The sequence below is a fragment of the Onychostoma macrolepis genome, chromosome 22 (genome assembly GCF_012432095.1).
Source record: "Onychostoma macrolepis isolate SWU-2019 chromosome 22, ASM1243209v1, whole genome shotgun sequence".
NCBI lineage: Eukaryota > Metazoa > Chordata > Actinopteri > Cypriniformes > Cyprinidae > Onychostoma > Onychostoma macrolepis.
The window spans coordinates 33,333,500-33,357,965 of NC_081176.1; the positions used below are offsets into that span (position 1 = coordinate 33,333,500).

The 24,466-nt window shown below is 37.9% G+C and overlaps 1 protein-coding gene across 5 annotated transcripts in view; it reads right to left on the reverse strand.

Annotated features, from left to right (window-relative positions):
* Positions 1 to 24,466, reverse strand: part of LOC131530555 (NACHT, LRR and PYD domains-containing protein 12-like) — a 79,039-nt gene that overhangs the window by 12,094 nt on the left and 42,479 nt on the right. For 3 of the 5 annotated variants that reach the window (XM_058760892.1, XM_058760890.1, XM_058760891.1), the window contains 3 exons: positions 23,090 to 23,263; positions 12,581 to 12,754; positions 7,429 to 7,602 (listed from right to left, as the gene is read on the reverse strand). In XM_058760892.1, the coding sequence (XP_058616875.1) occupies positions 7,429 to 7,602; positions 12,581 to 12,754; positions 23,090 to 23,263 (522 nt within the window). Of the gene's footprint in view, positions 1 to 7,428; positions 7,603 to 12,580; positions 12,755 to 23,089; positions 23,264 to 23,333; positions 24,137 to 24,466 lie in introns of those variants that run through there. The other 2 variants (XR_009268421.1, XM_058760894.1) reach the window with 2 other exon arrangements.

Below are 24,466 nucleotides of genomic sequence, written 5' to 3' on the forward strand. Positions count from 1 at the left end.
GAGGGCCGCCGCTGCCTCTACAGATGCACAAATCACTTTTGCTCCATTTGTCACACAGATATGTGGTGCAAAAGGAGAGTCTTGTGAAACTTGTCATTTGCAAGTGAAAAACAGCATCTGAGACTCGTAGCAGCAGATTCAAGCCGTTGTCGTTATGTACTTGTGTTTGTGCTAGAAAAAGCATCCAAGAAAAAAAATATTTATGTAAGAAAACATTCTACAAGTGTGCAAATCTCATTGCAAGGATTCAAATACTGATTTCCGGATGTACAAAATTCGTCCACGACTTCACATTTTTGATGCAGGTGTGTGAGTGTGTTTTGCACCATATTCGCTGCAGCAATAGTAGCAAAACATGTGAGCGTACGAGTTTCTTGATTTGTGATCCGTAGAATAGGATTTGTATGGAGTCAATTTAATGCCGCATATATATGCAAAAAAAAATAAAGTTTTGCAAAAGAAAATAAGTTTTGCCAAGAAAAATAAAGAATTGCAAAATAGATAAATAAAACAGAGCAAAAGCAATGATTTTGCAATACATATTTTCCATGTCCATATCTACTAATTTATTTGCAATGCAGCTTTTATTTTGCGTTTGAGTCAAGTTTGAGCTTGCGATACCGTTTTCCCTTTGCGCTTCACGTTTCTGCGCGTCTCACTTTGTGGCGCTGTTTTGACATGGGGGTGGAGTCAGGGGACGGGGGCGTGTCCAACAGGCCTGGGCATGCCTCCCTGGAAGTGACGTCATCGGCCCGAGACGCAGATCACAGCTGATCCAGGCACCGTCATTGAGCAGAGGCATGCGGGCGGATCGTTTCCTTTTATTCACTAGCTTTAAAACATGCATGCTTTCGTTTTATTAACAAATATATATGTGTATTAGCAGCGTTTGCTCAAGTTAAAGAAGTTGTTAATATGAACATCTGCTGTTTATTTCTCTCAATGTGTGCACACTTTTATAGCATTAAAATGTGTATTGTTTCATCTGGTTAACTAAATGTGCATTAATAGTGCTTGTTTAAAATCTCTTAACCTGTGCACAGCGCTCTTTGTTTACATTAGTTCAGAGTTACTGCTAGTTTTAATGTAAAAGAATGCAATTAACTTCACAAACTATACATCATTAAAAAGCTTCATATCCATCTCGACTTCGTTTTTCATTTACATAACTTCTGGCATAAATTAAACTGACGCAAAAGTACACGGACGGTCCGTGTATCATCTGATCATTAGTTTTTTTTATTTAATATTGATAGTAGAAAAATTAGAAAACGGCGCCTATTTTCGTTATTTCGTTTGTTCAGAGAAGCGCAAAAACAAGATTTTGGCTCAATTCTCAATTTTTGGTTCACGGGGTAGAAAACGGATAAACGACTTCAAAATTCGTTTTCCCCTTGTGGGCGGTCATGAGACGCCCCTTTCTGCCGATTGGTCAACCAAATCTGAACCCGTGACGTCATCAGTCTTTCCTCTGTTCCGTTCAAGAAAATAATAGTCCTCTGCTGCTGTATCAGTATACCGATTCTTAAACTGTACGGGGCAGGTCCTAGATCGGGCTTTCTTCTGTGCAAACTAAGCGTTTTACAGAAATATTTATTTCAGAAATTTTAATCAGCACCACCCAGCCTGTTTTATTTAGCTGTGCAGAGTTAAATCAGTGTGAAGCTGCACTGTACAGAGTGGATGAGAAGCACAGATAAGAAAAGAGAGAGAAAAAAAACAAAGACACCAACAGGTTTTGCTGTATTGGAAAAGATTATATAATCACACCTTCATTCCACACAGAACCCCAATATAGAACAACAGGCTATTTAGGCTATATATCTATGTACTCTTGGTTGGCTTGAAAGGGGTGTTTGGTTAGGCTAGTTCTTCATTTATTGAAAACAAGATGATTACATTACTTTAAACGAGTCTACACCCCAAGATTACTGTTACAAACATGAACCGCGTCCAAAAGGTAAAGGGGGAGGTGTTGCTACAATTTATAGAAATATTTTCAGTATCTCTCAGAGGTCGGGTTTCAAGTATAATTTGTTCGAAGTAATGGTGCTTCATATAACGTTATCCAAAGAAACGAGTATTAATGATAAACCCCCTGTGATGTTTGTACTGGCTACTGTATACAGGCCACCAGGGCACCATACAGACTTTATTAAAGAATTTTCTGATCTTCTATCGGAGTTAGTGCTGACTGCAGATAAAGTCCTAATCGTTGGTGATTTTAATGTCCATGTTGATAATGAAAAAGATTTGTTGGGATCAGCATTTATAGACATTCTAAACTCTATTGGTGTTAAACAACATGTGTCAGGACCTACTCATTGTCGAAATCATACTCTAGATTTAATACTGTCACATGGAATTGATGTCAGTGGTGTTGAAATATTGCAGCAGAGCGATGATATCTCAGATCATTATCTAGTCTCCTGTATATTCCATATAGCTAAAGCTGTAAAGCCAACTTCTTGTTACAAATATGGTAGAACCATTACCTCTACCACAAAAGACTGCTTTATAAATAATCTTACTGACTTATCTGACTTAGTTACATCGTAAGTAGAATGGCATCTACGCTAATATTTGTCTGTTTCTTTCCAATGATCAGATGGTGGATCAGCACCAAGAGATGATGTCTACAGCCCTGATCGTCAGCGGAGACCAGGGCACCCAGATGACCCCCAGAGACATATCCCCAGCGAAAACCTCGATTAAAATACAATAAAACAAACAAAAAAAATATAACAAAATAACTAAAAATATAATAAAATACCTAACTAGATAATACTACTATTGTTAGAACTTGCAACAAAATTAAAATAGAAACTTTTGAACTGCGGGTTTCGTCTGGTCAGAGGAGAACTGGCCCCCCGACTGAGCCTGGTTTCTCCCAAGGTTTTTTTCTCCATTCTGTCACAGAGGGAGTTTTGTTTCCTTGCCGCTGTCGCCTCTGGCTTGCTCAGTTGGGGACACTTAATTTCTAGCTATTATCGCCGATTTGATTGCACAGATACTATTTAAACTAAACTGAGCTAGACAATGACATCTCTGAATTCAATAATGAAATGCCTTTAACTGAAAATTGAGTGTTTAATCTTATCATTATACATTACTGACACTCTGTCCTCCAATTTGATACTGTTAAGTGCTTTGACACAATCTGTATTGTTAAAAGCGCTATATAAATAAAGGTGACTTGACTTGACAACCGGAGAACAGAGATATTAAAATACATACTCTCCTGAGTTTTATAATGTAGTCTTGTATTTTATTAAAATTGATTAGAATTTGTATCTCAAAATATGCGCTCGTCTTGTGAGCTGCTGCCCACTCGTACATAGGAATGTGACATTTTAAGAAAAGTAAAAACTTGCCATTTTGGTTGTTTCTCACCAAACCCATATGATATACCCTCAGAACGCTTGGAATATACACCACAAGTTATTTTACGACAGATTTGCATCCGCTTCAAAAAGAAAAGAAAAAAAAGAGAGCATTCTCTGCCATTAAATGGGCAAGTGCGAGCGGGATATTGCGTGTGTGTGTGTGTGTTTCGAAAAAAGAAGGTAGCTATAGCCTGAACAGGTGAGTTGCCCTAGTTCACACAGTTCCAATACACTGCGATGGGTTAAATCAATAAGCAGAAACACGGGACTACAGTCAAGCACAGACCAGTATTGCAGTGCACAGGAAATATGCAGCAGTCATTTTAAAGCAGTCTATTTAATTAATATTGAGTATTAATTTATGTTCACTTGTATTTTTAAAAAAAATACTCTATAATTTTTTTTTTTTTGTGTGTACATTCAAAATTAGTACAAAATGTCATGCCTTTGAAAAATAAAGAAAACAACAGCATGCAACACTTTTGGCGCGTCTTGGTCTCCCTGAACATCTTTCTGTCGCAGGGTATTTGACGTGCCTACTTTTAAAAGTCTACATTTAGATTATTTGGCCTTAAATGCATCATATAAGTCACCTTGGAAAAAAATTACTGTATGTATCATGATAAAAAAAAATAATAATAAAAAGTGACTTGGTAAAAATATGGTAGGCTATAGCAAATTATTTCGCAGATCACTTTAAGAACAGCTGGTCTACACAGTTTATTCATTTTGCTATGCCTGAAGGAAAAACGAAAAATTAAGCTGAATTCTCGTTTTCTCCTTTTTTTGAACAAATGAAAAAACGAAAATAGGCGCCGTTTTCTCATTTTTCTACTATCAATATTAAATCAAAAAACGAATGATCAGATGATACACGGACCACGGACCCAGCGGTCACTCGTTTTTTGTTTTAATATTGAATGTAGAAAAATGAGAAAACAGCTCCTTTTTAGTTTTTTCATTTTTTTCCAAGAAATGAAAAACAAGAATTCACCTTAATTTTTTGTTTTTCGTTCAGGAGTACAAAAATGAATAAACAGCTTGAATATTCGATTTCTAGACGTGGGCGGGAATTAAATGCCCCTTTTTGCTGATTGGTCAGGCGAAGATCTTCCGCAGTTCCACGAAGCAGAAGTCCTCCACTGCTGCAGGTGTATGGATTCTTGATGTGTTTATTGCAACTACATTTAATCTTTTTCTCATCAAAAAACCAGACAAATGAATAGCTCGATACAATCTGTTCTTCTGTGTAGATATCAATTCTATGATCTGCATCAGCTGGGCATGTATGATATGACGGCTGTCATAGCCTACCCAGGTCGCCCAGTAAATTTGTTTGTTTAATTAATTAATTAATTCATTTTAAGTAAAATATTTTAAACACTAATACAAAAAGGAAAGAGCAATGCATTGACTTATATAACAGGCCGATTAGGCTATAACAGGGTTCCTCAAATCTTACCCTGGAGGTCCAATCCACTGCAGAGTTTAGCTCCAACCCTGATCAAACTCACCTGTCTGTGATTTTCTAATGATCCTGAAGACATTGATTAGCATGTTCAGGTGTGTTTGATTAGGGTTAGAGCTAAACTCTGCAGGAAAGTGGATCTTGAGGTCCAGATTTGAGGAGCCCTGGGCTATAACGTTCAAGAGCTGTCATTCTGACTATTTTACAATCGGAGAACAACAGAGAGAAATACATAAGCCTACTCTTTTGAGTTTAATAATGTAGTTTTTTTTTTTTCTTTTCATTTATTATAATTTAGATCTCAAAAGGATATGCGCTTGTACCGTCCATGAGCTGCATGCGCACTCGCACACAGGACTGTAACGCAAGATTTTCATAAATGTAACTTGCATTTCGGTTTGATTCTCACCAAACCCCACAGAATACATTAAGAATGCTTGAAATACGGCACAGGATTAGGATTATTTTACGACAGATTTGCATCCTTTTAAAAAGGTGAAAGTCACCATCTTTGCCATTCTCTGCCAAGTGAAAGCAAGACATTTTGTGTGTTTGTTCGAAAAAGGTAGGTAATAAGCCTTTAGAATAACAAGGTGAGTTACCCCTATAGTTCACACAGTTCTAATAAACTGCGTTGACTTAAATAAACTCAGTAAACTAAACAGCAGACAAACGAAACTACAGTCAAGCGCAGACCAGTATTGAAGTGTACAGTAAATATGCAGTCATAACTTTGTTTTTCATGATCGTATGGTAAAAAAAGTAGATTTTTATTTGTGTACGTTCAAAATGACAACAATGTCATGCCTTTTGAAAAATAAAGTGAACAGCATAATGTGCTGCTTTAGCTCGTCTCAAACATGAACCAATACAAAACAAGAGCCTACTTGTTGCACCTACAAGAAGTCTACAATTAGATTATTTGACGTTAAAAGCATCATATAAATCACTTTGGAATAAATCACAGCATGTATCAAAAACGTTATTTACAGTCTGGAAAATACTATAGCATTTTTATTTATTTTTTTCACAGACCCTCTGGCACTTTGAGAACCGCTGTTTTACACCATAGACTGTATGTCTACACAGAAGAAAGCGCCGTCTAATCTCTGCCCCTGTAAGAGTTGTGTTGAGCTATTCATTAATCTGGGTGTTTGATGAGAAAAAAGATTAAACGTAGTTACAATAAACGCATCAAGAATCCGTACACCTGCAGCAGTGGAGGACTATTATTCTTGCCTCACGAAACTGCGGAAGAACTGATGACCGCACGGTTTGATCTTCGCTTGACCAATCAGCAGAAAGGGGTGTTTAATTCCCGCCCACGTGTAGAAATCGAATATTCAAGCTGTTTATACATTTTTCTACTCCTAAACGAAAAATTAAGCTGAATTCTCTTTTTTTGTTTCTTGGAAAAAAATGAAAAAACTAAAAAGAAGCTACTTTCTAATTATTCTACTTTCAATATTAAATGAAAAAAAAAAAACGAGAGACCGTTTGATTCCCGATTTTGTTTTTCTAATTTCAAAAGGAAAATCCATTGGCCGCCAAGTACACGGACCCATTTTGTAATAGCCTATATTCATTCTTTTTTTTCCTACACATCAGTGTGAATACTGATATTTTTATTGCATTTCAAATAGGGGCAATTTACAGGCTACTCCTAGGCTTACGTTTTTAAATTACAAATTTATTTCACAAGCGTTTGTGCTTGTTTCTGTATGATATAATTGTACATATTAAAATACAGATATGGTCTATAACTCCTCACTGAACTTCCCTCTGCCCTGTATCTTGCTCTCTCATTGGCTGAAGGTCATCGCCGATGTAGTTTTCAGTCAGAAATCATTGCACACAGCAGGATTGTGAATCGCCGACAGCTCCAGATATTTAGCATGTCAAATATTTCACAGGCGTAGGCGACGTGTCGGCGATTCCCTCAGATCGTGTCTTTGATAATTCACACTGCGGGATTGTCACTCACGTGCACGAGCTCCGATTTGCCTCCGATTTCAGGCATTTGTCGGTGATTTATCAAAACCTGTCGGCAAGTGAAAAATCGGGCTAAAATCGTGCAGTGTGAACTTGGCATTAGTCACCATTGGTATTTAAGTTCCTCTTGTTCACTCAGTGTGTGTCCGGTCATGGTAATGTGTAGTGTGTGTTGCCTGTCTGCTCATTGTTTGAATTATTCTCATTCAACTTTGAGTTGGAACATTACTCTTTGTTTTCTTCTGTCTTCCTCGCAACAACCCGTGACATCTTGCTAACTGGGTTCCTGGCATGTTGTTCCTAACCTGTATGACCTTCTTTCTTCTGTGAAACGCAATATATGATATTTTGAATATTGTTGGCAACCAAAGTTTTAGTACCATTACCTTCCATTGTGTGGACAAAAACATTTCTCAAAATATCTTCTTTTATGTTCTACAGAAGAAATTCATAATGTTTTGGAACGACTTGAAGATAAGTAAACTGACGACAGAGTTTTAATTTCTCTTTAACATGAAATTATTTTGTTTGGCAGTACATTCATGCAATTTTTGTGTTTGGTAATATAATATAAACACTCACTGTAGTTTCTCCAGTTTACAGTGTGGATCCTCCAGTAGAGCAGAGAGCAGCTTCACTCCTGAGTCTCCTGCTTTATTACGGCTCAGATTCAGTTCTCTCAGGTGTGAGGGGTTTGATCTCAGAGCTGAAATCAGAGCAGCACAGCCTTCCTCTCCAATACTGCAGTAACAAAGCCTGCAGAGAGAAAAGAAAAACAGGTCAAATCAATAATTAATAGTTGTGTTACAAAACACAGTTGCATGACATTTGAAAAGCGTGTTTTTATAAAGGGATGGGTATTATATTTAATGATTTATCAGTCAAATACTGAGTACTCACAATCATAATTCCTCCTGATATTTACGACTGCAGTTAGCATTCCACTTGATTCTGTTCTTTTGAGTTCCAGGACTCTTATTTTGATATTATTATGGACTGTTAATTTGAGTTTCCATTTCCTTTGTCTATTCGTGTTTTCTTCATTACTCATCATGCTCACCTAATTTTAATCACCTGTTCACTATACAACTTATAACTACAAACTGTTCAACTCCTACTACAAACCGTAACAAGAAGAAAATGGAACAGTTGTATGCTAACACTCGTTTGCATTATAATTTATTACTCTAGAGTTTGGAAGTGATTTATAAGGGGAATTCTCTTTGCTCAGTAACAGTGGGATGGATGCTTGGTAGAGCTGTGAATTGTATCTATCATGAAGTTAACATGTAGACTTGGTATTTTATTGAATTTCTTAAAATATTGTGTCGTTCTGCTGTGTTTAACCCTCTGGGGTCTGAGGTCATTTTGGGGCCCTTGAGATGTTTTGACATGCCCTGATATTTGTGCTTATTTCAGCTACTTAAAACATACTATTGACCAACATGTAATTTTTTTTGTATTCAGCACAAACTGTGCTACAATAATATGTGACCAAGATGGATGTACATGTTTGCATTTTTTAGAAAAAAAATATTATGCGTGGTTAGTAAGTTTTGGGGAAAAAAATGTAGCTGAAATAAGGCCTTAAAACCCACACTAAATAGTTGTGAATAAGACTTTTGAGTAATCAGTCTTGTAGGCTAGAATATTTACTTCAGAATTATGTGAAAATCATTCTGCTTACTCATTCACAGAAAACAATATATTGATTTAAAATTTTCAAGACATGTTTTGTGATCGAGGGTCTATATGCGAGGGAGTGGCAATGGCCATGAATATTAAGTGATTTTCACCTGAGAGACAAAGGGCCCTCCCCTATGGGCCCCTAATGGCCCATCAGTGTGACTGTGACTCTGAGGCAGGTAAGAGAGAATGTGAGGAGATTGAAAAAAAGGGTTTTTTAAATTATTTGTATTTTATTTACAACACAGTATAACCAAAACATACATAATGAAGGTCAAAGACACATTATTGTGCACACTGATCTAACCACAGAGATGTGAGCAGACTTTGAGTCATTCCTGCAACAGATTCTGTTCAACAAGTGAAACAAGTAAATCATACCTGATATTTATGCGTTTTATTTAAGTGTTTCTACTTCTTTCCATGGATTCAAGAAGAAAAAAAACAATCAGTAGCGAAGGAGCTTGTTTTAACATAGAATATCGGTGTAGTTGAACATCTGATGTTGGTACAGCGCTCTCAGAGGAAAACAGTTTGAAGAGACATCAGGATACATCTGGTGCTGGTATCTGATTCAATAAAATACAAACAAAAAAACATTTGTGAGCATGTTAATATCAGGAACATCTGTATATATATATATATGTTTTTTAGCCATAGACTCACACATGCTTTGTACTATCATAAAAAAAAGAGAAAGAAATCTTATATCTGAGAAACTAATTATTATTGTTTAGCACTTTATTAAAATCTATTTCTGAACAGAGTAGGCTATTAATAATAAACATGTACTAAACATACTTAAGACTCATAGCATTCATCATGTTACAGTGTACACTCATATTACTTTTATTGTTTTATATAGAGCATGAAAACATCATCGCGCCATAAGAAATTTAGATACAATGAATTGCCCATCATATTCAAAATGTTTTACACTATTTCAAACACTGTAGTCAGGAATTATAGTTTGGGAAAAACCCAACTATGATTTTGTAGTCATATAGTCCAGTATGAATTATTTTATAGTAGTCTATGATATGATTATGTAGCCACAGACTCAAGCATGCTTTGTACAATAAAAGGATGTACTTTGTATTATAAAAAATGATATTTTATATCTGAGAAACTAATTATTATTGTGCACGCTATTAAAATATATTTGTGAACAGAGTAGTAATAATAAACATGTACTAAACATTCTTAGACGCACAGCATTCATCATGTTGTCGTTTGGGAAAAACCCAACTAGTAAAATGTGTTTAAGTTTGTCACAATAAAACATTAACTAATGCAAAAAAAGAAACATTACTTACTCATCAGATTGCTCTCCTCTTCTGGATGAAATCGTGTTCTTCTTTCGAGGGAAATCCTGCTTTTACTCGGCGCGTCTTCATCCAGAAACAAACAGTAGCCGCCACGAAGGACCTCCTCTTTGTTTGTGTTGTTGGGCGTTTGCACGCGCGCACTTACCACGTGGCTATTTACATATGAACAGCGCGAGTCGCGGTCGCATTAGAGATAATGAGTCAGACGGGACGGATTGAACATCGTGTTGATTTCATACAGATTACTTCATCACAGAATGTTTGTTTTCGATAAGACTTCATTTCAAAGTATACACTTCAAGCTTTCTATAGATATAACCCTCATGTCTGTGTGCTGAGTATTCGCTGAGTTACAGTTCATTTTAGTGACGCGTTTCTAAAAACAGTTCGCGGAGACGGAGAAGACAGAGAGCGCACCCTGTTTGTTTTATTATTTTTCCAAAAGCACAAAGTTGTGTTGTTATTGTGAGTGTACCCAAAAAAAAGTAGACACTTGACAGTTTCGATTGATGTATAACACTTATTTGTGTGACCAAAATCAACAGAGTATTTTTAGTGTCTTTTGCACTGATCTTAAAAAAAACGAGTTTGTCTCGCCGGCGAGACAGCCGACCCCAGAGAGTTCAAGTGAATCCTGGCCAGTAGCTAGTAAACAATCAGGCAAAGAGCAACTTGGGCCTCGTGTAGTAGTTTAGTGGGCCTAAAGGTGGACTAAAGGCACATTTAAAATTATTACCGACTAGGGATGGGAAGATTCACTGATTCGCTTGGTGCATCGCCAAAAAAGGTTAACAATGCGATGCATCAATTTTAAAAAGTGTGCATCAGATACAAGTTGCCATTTCTATCGCAATGCATGGTTTCTAACATATTTACATCGTAAAACCCCATTTATTTATATATAATTACTAGTGGATGCTATATTTTTATTGTTTAGAAAGTGACAAGTAATCTGTGACCAATATTTTACATGTAGATTGATTTCGCCCCTCCAAACTGTTTCTGAAGTGCTTTCTCTCATCACTGCTGCGTGTGAACAAGACGTATCACAACAACACTACAGAGACCTGAGGAAAAGCGGGGATTAAAGTCAAAAGCCTGACTTGAAATAACCTAACAAATCAATTGGGGCTAAATCAGTTCCATAAACAATCTAACTAATTTGTAGACGCTTATTCTTAAGCAGCCCTTAATGTCGATCATGGATCAAATCGGTCCACCATGGCAAACAGCGAATATATCTGTGCTGTTTAATGCATTTGTGTTTTCCTCAGTGCATAACTGACGTCACAAGTATATTTTTCATCTGTAAATGTTAGAAAGTCATGCAAATGTATCCATTTTGCTGTCAGGAGTGGGCGAGGCTTACGCGAGTGAATGAGCGCTGCTGCGCACATGCAGCTAAACAGGCGGAACGCAATAATTCTGAGTCAAATAAGCATTTAGCTAAATTATTTGTTGTAGGACATTAAATGTGCCTTCTGTAGAATTTTAAACCTCCACATAAGTGTATTTTTATGATAGCAGTAACTGTAAAGGGACTATTGTAATGGGTAAAGAAAATGTAAGCTAATAAAGTCCTAATTACTAAGCTCAGATGCGTTAATGTGTGTTTCTGGTAACACTTTATTTTAAGGTGTCCTTGTTACACAAGTTACATGTACTTACTATTATAATAACAATTAATTATACATAATTACAAGTAACCCTAAGCCAAACCCTAATCCTTACCCTAACCATACAGTAAGTGCATGTAGTTAATTAATATTGCTCAGTACTTAAACACACTATTACAAGGACACCTTAAAATAAAGTGTAACCGTGTTTCTTACAGCAGTTAAAATGTACTTTTAATTAAGTGATTTTAACTTTTAGTTTAGTGATTTTAATGCTTTAAAGGGCTATGTTAGATTGTAATGTTCTGATGTTCTGCTATCTGTTCTAACTATAAAGGGTACAGCTGTCATAAAACCAGAGAGAAAAGCTGCAAGGCTATAATATTATGTGAGAGAGTCAGTGGTAATATCATTGCATTCCTATTGTTCGGTGTTAGAGGAGCTCAGCTTGACAGTTAGCCTGCCCTAGACCAGGTTAGTTACCAGCATAAGTTACCACAGTGACTGAGGTTGATCTATGTTAAATTTGCTTTATGGAACCAAATCATTTGACAATGAGTCAGACTAACTGAAATAAGCCTGGTCTATTTGGTAAACTTGTTTTATGAAACAGGCCTCGAGGCGTTAGAAGTCAGAAGACACATAAGTTAATTTATGATTTGCTGTATGTCTGAACCAAAGAAATAAAAGTGATCATATTTTTTATATTGCACCATATTGCATCGAATCACATTGTGTTGAATCGAATCGAATCGAAATCACTAGCTGCTTCATATGTATTTTCAATATATTGTATCATTGGCTATGACGTTCAGCCAAAGACAATCAATGAGAGAAGCACTTTCTAGCAGTCACTGTAGCTGTGACATTAAAAAAAAACATTAAAGTGCTGATTTTGAAAAAACGCTTCATCAAAATTAGTCAATTAATAAGATGCCAACTGAATTATTATTCGTTTTTTTTAAATTATATATATATATATATATTTAAAAGAGTTTTGAACTGAGGGTGAGAGGGCAACAAACAAAACCACTGCTACAGAAAACACATTTGTGTATTTTTACTTTATAAACTTTATAATTACTGAGATGTGATGAGACTCACTGTAGTTTCTTCAGTTTACAGTGTGGATCCTCCAGTAGAGCAGAGAGCAGCTTCACTCCTGAGTTTCCTGGTTTATTATTGCTCAGATCTAGTTCTCTCAGGTGTGAGGGGCTTGATCTCAGAGCTGAAATCAGAGCAGCACAGCCATCCTCTCCAATACTGCAGTTACATAGCCTGCAGAGAGTGAAGAACATGAATGATCTCTGAGATTGTGATTAAGCGTTAAGGTAAGAGCCTGTTTGTGTGACATGTAAAAAAACAACCTCTCTCTGTGTGTGTGTCTATAAGGGGTAGGTTTAGGTGTAGGGTTGGTGTAGGGCAATAGCACATACAGTTTGTACAGTATAAAAACCATTACGCCTATGGGATATCCCCACTTTTCACAAAAACAAACCTGTGTGAGTGTGTGTGTGTGTGTGTTTGTATGTGCACTGCTTTTCTCTCTCACACCAGAATCGGTGCTACAGAGATTTTAACTTGTCATCACAAACTAAGAAACTAATATAAATACACTCTACTCCCACACAATTCCTAAAAAATAATTTTCACTCTTCAAACCTTTTGTAGTACTATATAGGTAATAATGTTAAAATAAGAGTAACTTATTTTAAGAGTAATTATAGTATAGCTATGACATATTAAAAATGTATATATTAAATAGTATATATTAAAAATGATTAAGAAAAAAATAAATGTTGCCACTCTGCCCTACAAAGGCAAAAGATCTTAACTTGCTAGAGTGTGAAACTTGCTAGAATGTGAAACTGTGAAAAATGATTTCATATTTGTATTTATCCAGACAAATTAATTATATGTAGGACACTGGAAATCTGTAAAATCTAGTGATAATCAGCTATCTCATAGGCTATAACATATAGTAATGTAACTGTATTGTTTTTCTGACCGTAACAAGCAGACAAAAAGTTACAAATGTAAGTGGATAGCATTTTGCAACCAATTTATTTAAAGTGTTCACTAACGTTAAAGTACACAAAACATAGCCTAATTGATTTTCCATTGAATTGAATGAAAATAGCCTAACGTAAAAGGACAACTTGTGGATTGATGTGAACGCCAGCAAGTAGGAATAATGCTAAGAATGATTGTGGATTAAATATCTCCGATGACATTTATTGCCATGGATTTTATCGGGTTACAAGAAAAGACAGGAAATGGATTTAATTGCAATCTGTTACTACTTATGTAATGTGTGATACATGCAATGTGCGTGCAACTAGAAGTGGACAGGCTGGCACTGAGTGAATAATCTGCATTATTAAAAAAAACTCTTTACTTGTTTACAGTGCGTTGTTATATGGAGTAGTTTATTAGATCACGATCTATCTAAAGCGTTTGTCTAACAGTGGTTTTCAAACCTGCCCTGCACATTTTGTATGTCTCCCTTATCAGACACACGTGGTCTAATGGTTAGGGAGTTGGGTTTGTAACCTGAAGGTTGCCGGTTCCCTTCTCGTACCGGCAGGAATTGAAGGTGGGGATTGTGAATGAACAGCACTCTCTCTACCTTTGATACCATGACTAAGGTGCCCTTGAGCAAGGCACCGAACCCCTAATTGCTCCCCGGGCGCTGGAGCAATGGCTGCCCACTGCTCCGGGTGTGTGTGCATTTGTTCACTACTCACTGCTGTGTGTGTGCACTTGGATGGGTTAAATGCAGAGCACAATTTTGAGTATGGGTCACCATACTTGACAATACATCACGACTTAACTTAACTTAACTTAAAAGGGCTGTTTACACATGGTCACTTCATGCATTTTTTCTGATCGGCTAGCTTTCTGATCTTGTAAGATTATTCCCTAATTCATCTGATATGCGATTCCCTGATCAATCCTCTAACAGGAACGTGAGGAAGAGATCAGATGAAATAGAAGTTGATTTTGATGATTTTTTAGTTCAAGGGATACAAAGAGACTGGAGTAGGGAGGTCAAGAAACAGGAGAAGAAGGAACGTCGCAGACGGGCCCAAGAGAGAGCGAGAGGACCAGAAGATCATCTTCAAGATGAAGGCAATATTGAGACTGATGAGAAAACAGGAAATGACAAATAAAAGAATAATGAAATTAATAAGAGAGATGATTGAATTATGTGATTATTCAGATGAACTGCAAAAGTTAACAAATGATTTAGAGACAGTGAAACTCTAGACTCCTGTTATAAAAATATGAGTGTTGAAAGCTATGTATAAATATATCTTATGTTGAAACCATAGATGATTATAATCTTGTAGGTTTAACGGTTCTATAGTTGCTGTGCTTATTTTGTAACATAACGGTTAAAAGCAAGAGGATGCACTTGGCATTTCTATGCAAGGTGGAACCTTTAGCTAAACCGTGGCATAAGATGCTCTTAACACCTGCTAGAGGTGTTATATTGTGGTTTAGGCATATAGGTTTATATGTTGCTTATGTTTGAAAAAGGTGTCATAATTTTTCCTATAGTTTAAAATAGAACTAGACACGCTTGCTATCTAGAGATGTTATAATATTTCCTTCTGAACTTTTGACATTACTTTTGTACAGACTCTGACATAAAGGTCATGTTTCCTGCCTGGGATGGAGGAGGCAGTTACAAGCAGTGCAAGAACTATATAAATGCTTGTTAGACTATTTGTCAGGGCCGGCACTTCATGGTGAAGACTATTCGCTGTTATTTTATTGTTATTTGCTTATGAGTTATTTGTTTTTTAATAAAACGAAACCAATGCTTTGGTGATTCGTTAACTTTCTTAAACAAGTCTCTGAGTGATTAATTAATAATAATAACTTGTTATCTGAACCTGAATATAACTTAACCAAGCTTCAAGAGGTACGGACTTGACTGAGCCTGGATGGTCACCGGCTGGAAAGCACCCGGAATCATTAACGACATCCATCCAGATAAGAGGTAATTATGCATTCGCTATTTAGAAGGTACTTATGGATGATGAAGATGTGAATTATGAAGTTTTAGGGTCTTTTAACCGGTATATAAGCACAACAATCTGAATGCCGTCTGAAACGCTTTCGAAATGCATTTAAATCCAATCGCTCAAACCACTTTAGGAGATGGTCTGGGCCACATTCCAAACGAAACTGGACAAGTGTAAATGCATCTGGTTGTTGAAACCATATATGCTATATTTACTCCTCCCAAAATATTGAAATAATAAACGTGTGAGAGCATTTTATAGGCTATATGGCATGTTACAGTCAGATATGACAGCGCTAATGCAACAAGCATCACCTCGGATGAGTAGCTGAGTATCTCTTCAGCAAGCCGATGCGCAAACTGCCGCAAATGAAACTGAAAGTAAGTTGCAGATGCTCAACACACAATCATCTTCATTAAAAGTAGTGAGACTAACCTATCTTTCCAGTGCTGATGCAGCACTCTCTCATGTTGCGATCTGTGATTATTGAAATTAGCTGATAATGAATAAAATGCAGCGCATAGGCTCTCTATAGCTTTCATTGACGCGAACTCCGTTAAATTTGCATATAGCACGGGAATTGAAGAACGGATTTATATCCATTTTGCGAAGACACATTTATGTGGCCAAGTGTAAATGGAAACGTTTTAACAAATCAGATAGATATCCGATCAGAGAAAATGCATGAAGTGACCAGGTGTAAACAGGCCCAAAATGTGCAGGGCAGGGGTGCCTCCAGGACAGGTTTGAAAACCACTGGTCTAATGAAGTGCCGACAGATATATGAAAGTACACAAGTTACACCATCATTTAAATGCGGCAGATTTAATGGACAGTAAAACAAAGGCAGAATACCGTATAACTCGCAGTAACGTAATATTGATGCATGGCTAAACAAAGGCAGAGTACCCTAACTCAATTTGAGCATTCCAAAACAAAGAGTGATAACTGGTGTCATACGGTGTTCTGCCTTGGTTTCTCCTGGGCTTTTCAAAGTTACTGTTAAGAAAGCCCAGTATTTTTTTCGAAAAAAAAACAACTAAATTGATTCAAGATACTTATCCACATGATAAATTAGGTCTTGAATGTCCCAAAAATATCAATAACTAATTTAAAAGTTTTGCTCAGGAACAGTGAGTACTTGTAAATCTGTTAATCATGTGTAGTACTCCTTAGGTCCCACTATCTAGAGTGCCCTGGATTCGCTAATGATACCCTAAATAGAATTTCTCTTGGAAATTTAGATAAACCTATTGAACCTATTGAAAATTCAGAAGACTGAATAGAGAAATGAAAAAACAAATACTATATTTTGTCTCTTTTACTTGAAAACTGAAAATTGTACTCAAATGAACCACCCAACTTGGGATAAATGAGAGTAAATACATTATGGCTAATCAACTCTTTTGTGTATAGTCACCACGTTTACATCACTTTACATATAGCATCAGTTAGTATTCAACCTTCACTGGGCCCTGACTCTTTAAATTGTATGAAATGTCAAAATTAGCCCCAAAAACAAAATACAAACCAAAACAAAATAAAAAAATAAAAAATAAATAAATGGTGCAGGCCTGCACAAGGCTTGGATGTGTGGGGGTAGAAAAATAATACATCGCCACTTCACTCTTACCAGAGCAAGAAATTATGGAAAATACTACTCACGAAAATCACAGGAAGTCCTTCCCATCACAGTTCAGTGAACAAGGGAGCCACACAGACATGATCAAGAAGGAAAAAGATAGTGATGCCCCTTTCTTGAACATCGTCACTCATCGCGCGATCCCAATCAGGGAATCCAATGATGCCAGGGGAACTCAAAGGCAATTTAGGGTACCTGAATCGCTGCCTGGTTATCATCTTTAACATTGCCGGAAGGGCTCATTCTCTGGTTAATCCATACCACTCATGAATAGAAAGTTCGTCACAATCCTAAGTATGTATCAAATGCACATACATGACCGACTAATGCAGTTTATCACTTTAACTTCAGTATGATATTATAAAAACTTCACTACACTTCACTTTAGTGGATTAACAACGCAACAATTAACCATTTTTACAGCCATACAGTCCATGTCATCATTACTGTCTCTGCACAGTCGTCATCTTTTATTTTGGTAACTTTTTTCAGGGAACAGTAATATAAAACAAAAAGCAGCTGTACAAATTTAGAACCCAACCCATCTCACCCCCTGGTAGGCTTAAAATAAATAAATAAATAAAATTAAATAAATAATATTAATAGATAAATAAATTACAATAAAATAATTATTACAAAAATTTTAGAAAAGATGACACAACATTAAAAGCTGAATGCCATGAATTTACAGTTTTAACATTAGATCCATGTATACGAGAAGTTGAGAGTTTCATCGAGATGATGTCCAACAAATACACAGTCCAGGTTCGTCTGTCCATTGTGTGAGGAGGATTCCAACAGTTGACTAGCAATTTTTTTGCTGCTGTGAGAGCAGCTAACAGTAAACATCTTTGTTGGATGGACAACGGTGAAGGTGAAGGTGAAGTCCCAAAAGTCAAACAGTTGTAATAGATAAAGGTTTGTATGAATGCTCAAGAAGAAAGAGATAGATGACTGAAGCAGAGGAGGGAGATTCCTCATAAGGAAGGATTAGTTTGCGCAAAGGGTGAACAGGCAGTTGAGAGTTCCAAGGCACCCCATACGCCAGTAGGGCCGATATATTGAGTTTTGAGAATCTGGAAGGATTTCAAACCGCTATCATCATAGATATCTCCCAGAGTGTTTACTTTATTATGAGTCCATTGCGGACAATGAAATGGAGTACTGCCTGACAAAAGGTTATTATTGTGGAAAATAGGCGAATGCCTATGCCATATTGTAACTAGTTGTGAACGTCTTTCAACATCCCTCCATGTGCCCAGGTGAAAAACAAGTACACTTCCATAATGTACTTAAAGTGCTCTATTTTCGCTCACTAATTTTGTACTTAATATACTAAAAATTATCCTTTAGTACAGGGGTTCCCAAACACGTTCCTGGAGCCTCCCCAACACTGCACATTTTGCATGTCTCCTTTATCAATCACTCCTGATTCAACTAATCAGCTCATTAGTAGCAACTCCAAGACCTGAAATGGGTGTGTCAGACAAAGGAGACATGCAAAATATGCAGTGTTGGGGAGGCTCAAGGAACGTGTTTTGGGAACCCCTGCTTTAGTACTTCTTAAGATAAACTTACAATCATGTAAGTGTACTCAACTGTGTGCTATTTTGAGACACCATGAATATGAACTAAAATGCACTTTTAACATCTACTATCTTTGTATTTAAAAAATATATTTAGCTACCACTTGTCAGTCCCTCCAGTTTTCCGCGATTCCGCGATGAATACATTGCAAAATAAACAAAATGTCGCATTTTTTTGTGATCCTACATAATTCGTCATTTAACTGCAAAATAATCGCAAAAAATAAATAAAAGACCTCTCATAACATAAAATTGTAATCATCTAACTGAATTATTTTACGTTACGTGGATTCAGATGTTCACGTGATGACGTCTGTGTATGTGAGCGGTCTGACGAAACAATGGCAGCAAATTTGTCTCACCTACCTCCTCACATCAGTGCTAAGCAATATCCCAATATACTGCACGAGAGTGGAGGTAAACTGTTTTGCAGCGCGTGTAATAAAATTTTGGATTACAAAAGAAAGTCTACGATCGACTATCATCTAAGTGGGAGCAAACATCTCAGACAAACAGACCTGTGGAATCAGAGGAAACGCAAGCAGCTTACCATGTCGGGACGACTAAAAGTAAAACTTTCAGGGGAGCCAGTTGCTGTCATCTTTGATGAAACTCCAGATGTGGAGGAAGATGTGTATTAAACATATTGATAGCACCACTAAAAAATGATGAGTCTGGAAGAATCCTTGCACATCTAGTGAATACAGTCTTCATGGAGCATTGCAATCACTCAATTGTTTCAATGGCTGCTGTCAAAACTCTCCAACAGTACGACATTCCAATGAAGATGTCATTGTCTTTGATAAAGACAATGCGGTGTACATGCTGAAAGCATACAGAGATGCTCTGAAGTCCCCTTTTCCCCATTCCATCCATATTACCTGCATGGCACACATTATGAATTTGATTGGAGGTGCCTTCCGCAAACCCTTCACAGAGTTGAACACCATTATTATGTACTTCAGTCAGATGTTTTACATGGCAGGGAGTCGGAAGAGAAGATACCTGTCCTACTTGTCTGGCAAACTGAATGGCAGTAAACCGACAATGGCCCCAAATCCATGTGATACTCGTTGGAACTTCTGGTTCTCTGCAGCGCAATACCATACTGAGCATTTCATTTTTTATAAGGAATTTCTGCAGGCAGAAATGCAGGTAGATTTAAAATCCTAAAATCGGTTTAAGCTGCTTCTCTCTCTCTCAGGTGTGTGGGTGCAGGGCTCCAGCTTCAGTGGAAAATCTGAACAAAATGCTTGAAGACCCAGAGTGTGCAGGGACCCTACAGGTTCAACTGAACATAGTGTCTGACAAGTGCAAGGTGATCCCGCAAATGTTTGACCTTTTCAGAGCAGATGTCCTGTCACAACAAAGGTATTTGATTACCTTGAAGATCTACAGATGAACTTTGTGGCGAACAAAGAGCTCTGTGATGAGGTGTGTAGTCAGTACTTCTTGCATATTCTGTTGCCTCATGAGCTCAAGACAAAAGTGTTAAATCAAGTGCGAGCAGCTTTCAGTTATGCTGATGAAAAGCTGAGTAAGTACATGCAGCATGGACTAGAGGTCTTCACGGGGGACCCGACCCGGGACCCGTACGGGTTCGGGTCTATATTTTAAATGGTCAGCCGGGTCCGGGTCGGGTCCCAATCTATTACTTCGGGTCCCGGGTCAGTTTAACATTGTGTGTAATACCCGAGTCGATTGGAGAACACCGCACCCGATAGTGATCAGTGCAGTTCTTCTTTTTGCAGTGACCGGAGAAAAATCTGGAAAGAAAGACAGCGTTGCTCCGTCAGATGTTTTCACCGGGGTGTGAAGTCTGGCGGTCTGCAGAATGAGCTCCCTGTCCGTGTACTGTAACAGTTTAAAGATGAAAACCCGTGGTTTAGAGTGATCTGAGGAGAGCCTTGTGTACACACGATGCGCTCGCTCCACTTTTCAAAATGCCCATAGGGTCGTCCTTTTCGGAACCTTCAGGTAATCCGACCAGACGCAGATTGCTGCGCCTATTGCGATCCTGTAAGTCCACAACCTGTTGCTCAAGGGCGGCTACACGCCTATCGTGATCTGCGACAACTTTCTTTTGTTCTCTCATCTCCCCTGTCATAAGATCCAATTTAGAGCATAGCGACTGAACAACTGACATGTGAGAATCTAACTCATTCCACATCGCCGTCAACTCTGTTACACACTTTAAGGACATTCTAAGAACCGTGTTTGCCATCTTGTCCATCATATCACTCGCGATCGGGGGCTTGGATTTCTTTTTAATCAGAGAAGCCGACGGTGACAACTCCTGCTGTTTCCGATTGTATGCCATCAGGGAAAGTATTATTAATTAATAAAACTTAAAATAAAATTTTAAAAAATCAGCAAAAAGGGGCCAGACGTACGGAGCTCTACTCAAGTGCGACTAGGTTCATGAGCACTTTTTTGTCACTCCCTCCCATTCCTTTGACCAATCACATCACTGTCCTATCCAAACTGATGTGTGAAGCCCCCAATCAGAGTCCAAATAACCTTCATACACTTTTAACAAAATGAAGCAGACATTTCAATACACATGAGAAGTACTCATGCACAGTATATAATTGTCACAGTTATGGACCTTTTGTTGTGTTTTATTCAATTCTCTCTCCTGCCCCATTTAGTTCCTCATGTGTTCCCTTAGTTGTTAATCACCTGTCTACCCCTCATTAGTCTCATTATTTATGCTACCTCTTTAGTTCAATCCTGGGTCGATTATTGATGTTGAGCGTTCCCTCAAGGACCATACATGGATCTTCATGGAACTCTTCCACTTCACACACTACTCAGCCAACTGCCTGTGTACCTTCTACAAGGTCAGCCTAAACACCGTGACACATGCTAAGTTGTCTGGGGATGGTCCTCGGGGGATTTTCGCAGAAATTGAATGGTTCTGGTGAGCTGCAATTCAGCATTGACCATAGTGAGGATTCACTGTGGGCCTGTCAGTCTCCAGCTCCATCTGACCGATCTCTGCCCCCATCTTCAGAGACCCAGACTCCACCTCAGTCCATAGGCCCATCAGCTCCACCTTGGCTCCTAGCTTCTTCATCTCCACCTTGGCTCCTAGCTTCTTCATCTCCACAATGGCCCACCAGTCCACCAGCTCCACCGGGCTCCCTTGTCCTTCCGGCTCCGTCTTGGTTGGTCATCGACCTGCCCTCGCCTCAGGACTACACTCCTCCAGCTTCGCATTGTCCCTCCATCCCTCTGGCACATTGGGCTCCTCCCTCCCTCCAGCTCCACCTTGGTCCTCTGTCTCTCCAGCTACACCGCAGCCTTCTGGATCCCTGCCTGCGCCTCGGTTGCCAGAGCCGTCAGCTTCGTCATGTCCCTCCGGATCCCCATCATCGCCTTGGCTTATCAGCTAACAGTCTCCGTCGTGGGCTCCCTTAACACCTGCTCCACCTCTGTCTGTTGGCCCCCTGGGGTCGTCAGCTCTTCCACCAACATGGCTCCTCCCTCCATCAGCTCCACCATGGTCCGCCTTTCTGGCTGCTGTCTGGGTCCCACCTGGCTCCTTCTTAGCTCCTTCCTTCGTTCCTAATGTGTCCCCTTAATTGTTAATCACCTTCACCTGTCTACTCCCTCATTAGTCTCATTATTTAAGCTCCCTCTTTAGTTAACCCGGATCAGTTTTTGATGTTGATGTTTGTTTGTGTTTACTGTGTGTAGAAATGCCTGTTCTTCTGTGGACAATTTAAAAAAAAAAATGTTGAAGAAACAAAAACAAAAAAAACTAAAACAAATATATATACTAATTTTTTTTTTTTTTCAACATTGCTACACATGAATTGGAGAAAGACTTTGTAATGTTACATTTGTCAATTTGTAATTATGTAATCATTTATCTGTATGGTTAATTTTGGCTTATACTTACATTGTTGTTTAATGTTCTATAAGCGTATATACAAACATACATTTGTCTTTGGCACATTCAGTATAATCATTGTATTTCATCATTTACATTTCGATTCTTAAAGAAATAGTTTACCCCAAAACATAAATTGTCATAATTTACTTCCCTGCATGTCATTCCAAATCTTATAGAAAGACCTTCTTTCTTCTGTGGAGCATAATAGATGATATTTTGAACATTGTTGCAACCAAAGTTTTGGTACCATTGCTTTTCATTGTGTGGATAAAAATATTTCTGAAAATATCTTCTTTTATGTTCCACAGAAGAAAGTCATACTGTTTTGGAAATAAGTAAAGTGACGGCAGAATATTATTTTTTGGTAAACTATCCCTTTAACATTAAATGTTTTTATTTGGCAGTATTTTCACACAGTTTTTTTTTGTTCAATAATATAATAACACTCACAGTAGTTTCTCCAGGTTACAGTGTGGATCCTTTAGTAGAGCAGAGAGCAGCTTCACTCCTGAGTCTCCCGGTTTATTGCCATTCAGATCCAGTTCTGTCAGGTGTGAGGGGTTTGATCCCAAAGCTGAAATCAGAGCAGCACAGCCTTTCTGTGTAATACCACAGCTGGAAAGACTGCAGAAAATATACAGAAAAAATTAAAGATGAGTTATTAATGACTCTTGTGTAATAACTTTATGGATTTAGCTCTTATTTATTAAAGATTCGATGTTGATTTCTTCAAACTGAACTGATTCAAATAATTTACACTTTATGAACTTGGACGTCCAGCATCTTAGTTAAATTTAGTGCGTCTTAACAATTCTGTTAATGAGAATACAAACAAAATGGTAATCTTATTCATTTTTGAGCAAGGTAACAAAGGATCTGGGCAAAGTTTAACTTTAAAATACATCACATAAGACAATGCTTCTTTATAAATGAAACGGACTTTATTTGAGCTACTCTAATACATTCCTAAGCTAAACACATGGAACTAAAATCAATGGACACACACACACAAAAGGTTCAGGAAATGAGTTGCTGCGTTTGCATGAAGTTCCCAAAGTTCTAATACTCGTTTTCTATGAGTTCTTTAAATTTAACCTGAGAAAACTCATAAAAGCAGAGACTTGGCTTATCTTTACTGCTTAAAATCAATTCAGCACCAGTTCAGCAAGAAATGGTGATTTGTTTGTTACATGCGTTCAAGTTGACAGCTGACAACAGACTTCCTGGATGGCTGCTTGAGGGAATCCCGGGGCTGCAGATTGGCTGATGACTCGGTTGTTTTCTGATGTATTTCTGGGAATGCCCTCCGGTGGTTGGTTGGTTCCTTTGTGACGTGATGATGCGCTGGAAGTTCTTCGGAGAGTCTGTTTGCAAAGACTAAGCTTTGAAGATTTCTGCAGTCACGAAATTTGACGAAGTGTTGGTACTTCTGGAGTCTCGCTAGCCTGATGTTATGGCTGTGAGCACTTCGCAGCGCAATCACTAAGGCGGAAGAGCCTAAGATCGAGAGAGAAAACAGCAAGCGAGCTTTGTGTCCAGTTCTTAAGCGGGCTGATTTTGTATGTCACCCAATGCGATCTTCCAATCGGACGTGGTTGCAGGACTTTAGCCACGCCCCGTACTGGTCCTTTATCATGCATGAATCACATGCTCCCCGTGGGGAGTATTTCTGCAAGTTTTAATAACTTCTTATAAAAGTATTATCACCATATTAGTTGTATTATTTGTATTTTATTTACAACACAGTATAATAAAAAACATACACAGTGAAGGTCAAGGACACATGAATGAACATACTGATCTGAACACTGAGACTTGAACAGTAAC